Source organism: Neovison vison, chromosome 13 (genome assembly GCF_020171115.1).
Source record: "Neovison vison isolate M4711 chromosome 13, ASM_NN_V1, whole genome shotgun sequence".
Classification (NCBI taxonomy): domain Eukaryota; kingdom Metazoa; phylum Chordata; class Mammalia; order Carnivora; family Mustelidae; genus Neogale; species Neogale vison.
In genome coordinates, this window is record NC_058103.1 from 95,663,872 (window position 1) to 95,671,923 (window position 8,052).

General features: G+C 38.8%; 1 protein-coding gene across 1 annotated transcript; it reads right to left on the reverse strand.

Moving 5' to 3' along the window:
* Nucleotides 1-5,504: 5,504 nt before the first annotated feature.
* On the reverse strand, nt 5,505-6,440 carry LOC122893648 (olfactory receptor 4S2-like). Its single transcript, XM_044230807.1, has one exon. The coding sequence runs from the start codon at nt 6,381-6,383 to the stop codon at nt 5,505-5,507; it is 879 nt and encodes a 292-aa protein (XP_044086742.1). The 5' UTR covers nt 6,384-6,440.
* Nucleotides 6,441-8,052: the final 1,612 nt, after the last annotated feature.

The window sequence follows — 8,052 nt, forward strand, 5'->3', positions numbered from 1 at the left end:
CATCTAGGTTCTTTCCATAGTTTGGCTATTGTGGACATTGCTGCTATAAACATTCGGGTGCACGTGCCCTTTGGATCACTACATTTGTATCTTTAGGGTAAATACCCAGTAGTGCAATTGCTGGGTCATAGGGCAGTTCTATTTTCAACATTTTGAGGAACCTCCATGCTGTTTTCCAGAGTGGTTGCACCAGCTTGCATTCCCACCAACAGTGGAGGAGGGTTCCCCTTTCTCCGCATCCTCGCCAGCATCTGTCATTTCCTGACTTGTTGATTTTAGCCATTCTGACTGGTGTGAGGTGATGTCTCATTGTGGTTTTGATTTGTATTTCCCTGATGCTGAGTGATATGGAGCACTTTTTCATGTGTCTGTTGGCCATCTGGATGTCTTCTTTGCAGAAACGTCTGTTCATGTCCTCTGCCCATTTATTGATTGGATTATTTGTTCTTTGGGTGTTGAGTTTGTTAAGTTCTTTATATATTTTGGACACTAGTCCTTTATCTGATATGTCGTTTGCAAATATCTTCTCCCATTCTGTCAGTTGTCTTTTGGTTTTGTTAACTGTTTCCTTTGCTGTGCAAAAGCTTTTGATTTTGGAGATTGAAACAGTCATTAAAAATCTCCAAACAAACAAAAGCCCAGGGCCAGATGGCTTCCCGGGGGAATTCTACCAAACATTTAAAGAAGAACTAATTCCTATTCTCCTGAAACTGTTCCAAAAAATAGAAATGGAAGGAAAACTCCCAAACTCATTTTATGAGGCCAGCATCACCTTGATCCCAAAACCAGACAAGGATCCCATCAAAAAAGAGAGCTATAGACCAATATCCTTGATGAACACAGATGTAAAAATCCTACCAAAATACTAGCCAATAGGATTCAACAGTACATTAAAAGGATTATTCACCAGGACACTACATCATTCTTAAAGTGACTATCCACCAAGATGATCTAACAATTGTAAATATCTATACCCCCAATATGGGAGCAGCCAATTACATAAGAAAACTGTTAATCAAGATAAAGAGTCATATTGATATGAATACACTAATCGTAGGAGATCTTAACACGCCTCTTTCAGAATTAGACAGATTATCGAAGCAGAAAATCAATAAAGAAACAAGAGCATTGAATGACACATTGGACCAGATGGACCTCATAGATATATACAGAACATTCCACCCTAAAACAACAGACTACTCATTCTTCTCAAGTGCACATGGAACTTTCTCCAGAATAGACCACATACTGGGTCACAAATCAGGACTCAACTGATACCAAAAGACTGAGATGATTCCCTGCATGTTCTCAGATCACAATGCTTTGAAACTGGAGCTCAATCACAAGGAAAAGTTCAGAAGGAATTCAAACACCTGGAAGCTAAAGACCACCTTGCTTAAGAATGTTTGGATCAACCAGGATATCAAGGAAGAACTGAAACAATTCATGGAAACCAATGACAATGAAGACACTTCGATCCAAAACCTATGGGATAGAGCAAAGGCGGTCCTAAGGGGGAAATACATAGCCATCCAAGCCTCCCTCAAAAAAATTGAAAAATCCAGAACACAGTAGCTGTCTCTACACCTTAAAGAACTGGAGAATCAACAACAAATCAAACCAACTCCACACATAAGAAGGGAAATCATCAAGATTAGAGCTGAGATCAATGAGGTAGAAACCAGAGATACAGTAGAACGTATCAATGAAACTAGATGCTGGTTTTTTGAAAGAATCAATAAGATCGATAAACCATAGGTGACACTAATCCAAAAGAAAAGAGAGAAAGCTCAAATACATGAAATTATGAATGAAAAGGGAGAGATCACAACAAACACCAAGGAAGTAGAAACAATCATCAGAAGTTATCAACAGTTATGTGCCAATAAGCTAAGCAACCTAGATGAAATGGATGCATTCCTGGAAAATTATAAACTCCCAAAATTGAACCAGGAAGAAATTGACAACCTGAATAGACCAATATCTAGTAACGAGATTGAAGCAGTGATCAAAAACCTCCCAAAAAACAAGAGCCCAGGACCTGATGGATTCTCCAGAGAGTTCTACCAAACTTTCAAAGAAGAAATAACATCTACTCTCCTGAAGCTGTTTCAAAAAAATTGAAGCAGACTGTTTTTCAGAGTCCATAGTCTCTCATGGTTCACCTCCCCTTCCAATTCACCCAAATTCCCACAGTCTGAGAGGTTTGAAGTGGCGGGGGGGGGTAGGAGGTTGCGGTACCAGGTGGTGGGTATTATAGCGGGCACGGCTTGCATGGAGCACTGGGTGTGGTGAAAAAATAATGAATACTGTTTTTCTGAAAATAAATAAATTGGAAAAAAAATAAAAAAATTTTTCAAAAAAAAATTGAAGCAGAAAGAAAATTTCCTGACTCTTTCTATGAAGCCAGCATTACCCTGATCCCCAAACCAGGCAAAGACCCTACCAAAAAGGAGAATTTCAGACCAATATCACTGATGAATATGGATGCTAAGATTCCCAACAAGATCCTAGCCAACAGGATCCAACAACACATTAAAAAGATTATCCACCATGACCAGGTGGGATTCATCCCTGAGCTACAAGGATGGTTCAACATTCACAAATCAATCAGTATGATAGAACAAATTTTAAGAGAAGAGAGAATAACCACATGGTCCTCTCAATTGATGCAGAAAAAGCATTTGACAAAATCCAGCATCCATTCCTGATTAAAACGCTTCAAAGTATAGGGACAGAGGGAACATTCCTGAACTTCATCAAATCTATCTATGAAAAAACGACAGCAAATATCATCCTCAATGGGAAAAAGCTTGCAGCCTTCCCATTGAGATCAGGAACAAAACAAGGATGCCCACTCTCACCACTCTTGTTCAACATAGTTTTAGAAGTCCTAGCAACAGCAATCAGACAACAAAGGGGGAAATAAAAAGTATCCAAATTGGTAGTGAATAAGTCAAACTCTCTCTTTGCAGATGACATGATTCTTTATATGGAATACCCAAAAGACTGCACCCTCAAACTACTAGAACTCATAGAGCAATTCAGCAACGTGGCAGGATCAAAGTCAATGTACAGAAATCAGTGGCTTTCTTATACACTAACAATGAAAATACAGAAAGGGAAATTAGAGAATTGATTCCATTTACTATAGCACCAAGAACCATAAGATACCTGGGAATCAACCTAACCAAAGAGGTAAAGGATCTGTACTCGAGGAACTACAGAACACTCATGAAAGAAATTGAAGAAGGCACAAAAAGATGGAAGACCATTCCATGCTCTTGGATTGGAAGAATAAACATTGTTAAAATGTCTATACTGCCTAGTGCAATCTATATTTTAATGCTATTCTGATCATAATTCCACTGGTATTCTTCAAAGAGCTGGATTAAATAATCCTAAAATTTGTATGGAATCAGAAGAGACCCCGAATCGCTAAGGAGATGTTGAAAAACAAAAATAAAACTCAGGCATCACGTTACCTGATTTCAAGCTTTATTACAAAGCTGTGATCACCAAGACAGCATGGTACTGGCATAAAAACAGACACATAGACCAGTGGAACAGAGTAGAGAGCCCAGATATGGACCCTCTACTCTATGGTCAATTAATCTTCGACAAAACAGGAAAAAATATACAGTGGAAAAAAGACAGTCTCTTCAACAAACGGTGCTGGGAAAACTGGACAGCTATATGTAGAAGAATGAAACTCGACCATTCTCTTACACCGCACACAAAGATAAACTCAAAATGGATAAAAGACCTCAATGGGAGACAGGAATCCATCAGAATCCTAGAGGAGAACATAGGCAGCAATCCCTTCGATATCAGCCACAGCAACTTCTTTCAAGATATGTCTCCAAAGGCAAAGGAAACAAAAGCAAAAATAAAGTTTTGGGACTTCATCAAAATCAAAAGCTTCTGCACAGCAAAGGAAACAGTCAAAAAAAAAAAAAAAAAAAACAAAGAGGCAACTCACAGAATGGGAGAAGATATTTTCAAATGACAGTACAGACAAAAGGTTGATATCCAGGATCTATAATGAACTTCTCAAACTCAACACACACAAAACAGACAATCATATCAAACAATGGGCAGAAGATATGGACAGACACTTCTCCAATAAAGATATACAAATGGCTATCAGACACATGAAAAAGTGTTCATCATCACTAGCCATCAGGGAGATTCAAATTAAAACTACATTGAGATATCACCTTACATCAGTTAGAATGACCAAAATTAGCAAGACAGGAAACAGCATGTGTTGGAGATGATGTGGAGAAAGGGGAACCCTCTTCCACTGTTGGTGGGAATGCAAGTTGGTGCAGCCTCCTTGGAGAACAGTGTGGAGATTCCTCAAGAAATTAAAAAATAGTACTTCCCTATGACCCTGCCATTGCACTCCTGGGGATTTACCCCGAAGATACAGATGTAGTGAAAAGAAGGGCCATCTGTACCCCAATGTTTGTAGCAGCAATGGCCACGGTCGCCAAACTGTGGAAAGAAACAAGATGCCCTTCAACGGATGAATGGATAAGGAAGATGTGGTCCATATACACTATGGAGTATTATGCCTCCATCAGAAAGGACGAATACCCTACCTTTGTAGCAACACAGACGGGACTGGAAGAGATTATGCTGAGTGAAATAAGTCAAGCAGAGAGAGTCAATTATCATATGGTTTCACTTATTTGTGGAGCATAACAAAAAGCATGGAGGACATGGGGAGTTAGAGAGAAGGGGGTTCAGGTAAAGTGAAAGGGGAGTCAATTATCATATGGTTTCACTTATTTGTGGAGCATAACAAATAGCATGGAGGACAAGGGGCATTAGAGAGGAGTAGGGAATTTGGGTAAATTGGAAGGGGAGGTGAACCATGAGAGACTATGGACTCTGAAAAACAGTCTGAGGGGTTTGAAGTGGTGGGGGGGGGAGGTTGGGGTACCAGGTGGTGGGTATTATAGAGGGCACGGCTTGCATGGAGCACTGGGTGTGGTGAAAAAATAATGAATACTGTTTATCTGAAAATAAATAAATTGGAAAAAAAAAGATATGGGCTACAGAAAAGAAAAAAAAAAAAAGAAAGTGGAGGTGAATCATGAGAGACTATGGACACTGAGAAACATTCTGAGTGGTTTGAATGGTGGGGGGTTGGGAGGTCAGGGTACCGGGTGGTGGGTATTATAGAGGGCACAGATTGCATGGAGCACTGGGTGTGGTGAAAAAATAATGATACTGTTATGCTGAAAATAAATAAATGAGGGGAAAAAAAGGAAAAAAAAATAAAAAATAAAAGTAAGAAAAGATAAACCTTAACAATATGGAAAAGTCTAATTTTAGCCCACCTAAAGACAGAAAAAGAAAATAGTCTCAAATTTTTGCCTGTTCATTGAAAACTACAAGATAGTTGAATTTTAGAGCCTATTCCTTAAAATCATTAATAAATTACAGACCATTTAATGTATCAGCTAATTTTCCATTTCTGCCATTCTGATAAGCTAGCCCTTCTGCTTTTCCTTCAAGGAGAACTTGCGGCTCCAAATCCGTTTCATGGCATTCTTTACATCCTCATTCCTCAGAGTGTAGATGAGTGGGTTTAACATAGGGGTGATGGTAGTATAGAACACAGACACAGCCTTATCCAGTGGGAAAGTAGTGGATGGACGCAGGTAAATAAAGATACAAGGGACAAAGAAGAAAGTCACTACAGTGAAATGAGACCCACAGGTAGATAGAGCCTTGCGCCGGCTCTCTGAAGACCGCTTGCGAAGACTAAATAGAATAACAGTGTAGGAGGCCAGGAGAATGAGGAAACACCCCAGAGAGATGAGACCACTGTTCGCAATCACCAACATATTTACCAGGGTTGTATCAGCACAGGCAAGTTTTAGGACTGGGTGGACATCACAAAAGTAGTGGTCAATAACCCGTTTATTGCAGAAAGGTAGCTGAAAGGTCAGGAAGGTCTGAACAAATGAATGACCCAGGGCTCCCAACCAGGACAGTGATGCCAGCACAATACAAACACTGGCACTCATGATGGTAGTATAACGGAGAGGTTGGCAAATGGCAGCATAGCGGTCAAAAGCCATAACGGTCAAGACAAAAATCTCAGCACAACCAAAAAAGTGGAAGGTAAACATCTGAGTTACACAACCCCAGTAGGAAATGGTCTTTTTCTCAGAAATAAAGTCTGCAAGCATCTTAGGTGCTGTGGCTGAGGAATAGGCAATGTCCACGAATGACAGGTTACTGAGAAAGAAATACATGGGTGTATGGAGCCGACGATCAGAAAAGACCGTAAGCAGAATGAGTAGATTTCCCACCATGATCACAGTGTAGAAGATGAGGAATAAGGCAAAGAACATCAGTTGCATTCCAGGATCTTGGGAAAGTCCTAGGAATATAAACTCAGTGACATTGTTAGCCACTTCCGTGGGGACCCAAGTGATACTGGTTTGGTGGCTCTGGTTCCCTGCAAAAATAAATAAATATCATAAACCACTGTAAGCATGGTAAAGTCCAACAGGAAGAGCCTTATGAAAATATTTGAGTGAGGCTAGATAGTAGGTGAAATTCTTCTTATTTCTTGAACATAGTTATGGGTATTTTCTTCACCATCAATGTTCTTACCACATTATTGACTCACATTGTTACTTAAGCCTATAGTTCCTTTCTCCCAAATAATGATCTAGAAAACATGAGGGTTTTTTTATTTGTTTTTAATGTTGTTCCATAATCCTCCTTCTTGTCTGTCTTTCTCTCTCTCTCTCTCTCTCTCTCTCTCTCTCATTTTTCCAGAAATTCTCTTTGGGTTGGAAAATTTTAAATTCATTATCAAATGGATAAGTTAATTTCAGAGGGTTATAATAAATATAAGAAGTCAGATGCTGAGATGTGATGTCAAATTTCTTAGGTGAATCTTTTTTTAATATAATGTACACAGATCAGCCTTAGAAGAATGATATTCTATTTTATCAAGTGAGAAAGATTGTTTTAATTTCTAAATTAAGTTGGAAATCTCAGGACAATTAAAAATTAAGTCATTTTAGGGGCGCCTGGCTGGCTCAGTGGGTTAAGCCGCTGCCTTCGGCTCAGGTCATGATCTCAGGGTCCTGGGATCGAGTCCTGCATCGGGCTCTCTGCTCAGCAGGGAGCCTGCTTCCTTCTCTCTCTCTCTCTCTGCCTGCCTCTCAGTCTACTTGTGATTTCCCTCTGTCAAATAAATAAATAAAATCTTTAAAAAAAATTAAGTCATTTTAGTGATGAAAAACAACAGATACAAGGGCCTCCTGCTCACCAATAACCCATACTTGCAAGTCAAATTGAGGGAGTTTGAGTCCTCAACCTTGGTCTGCATATGAAAATTCCATTTTGTTTGCCAGTAAGGAGTATCTGAGTGGTCAAGCTATATAGAAAAATACTTTTCCCTGTGTTGGTCTAAAGAGTTGAAAAGTTTAAAACTTATTGAGACTCAGTTCTTTTACCTTGAACAAGCCCTCTCTGTGTAATTATAGGTAAGCATCAGGAATGAGATTTCCAATACAGATAATGCTATAAATGATAATTAAAGAAGTGCCTAATACCATATATGTATATGGTATTATATAAAGTATACAACAGTATAAAGTATATATGGGGATCCTGAAGGCATACGGAACCAAATATTGGGTAAAAATTGTCAGGGAAGAATTCCTGAAAGAGATAAATCATGAGACAAGATCTAAAGAAGCTTCTCAGGATAAAAATGGCTTTTCTGAAATACTGCAAATTACTAGGTATCTTGGTATCTTCCATATTTGTTAGGAACATCTCTTTACTGCCTGGATAGTGGAAGCTGAGTAATTTAAGACTGAGCATCCTTACATTATTGGATTAGCATCCTTATTAGATTACTTTAAGTAAATCAATTTATTCTTTCTGAATCTCAGTTTTCACATTTGTAAAAGATGAGTGATATAGTCATTTTACTCCATGAAGCGATATATATAGATAGTTAGATAGATAGATATAGATATAGATAGATACAGTCATTTTACTCCATTT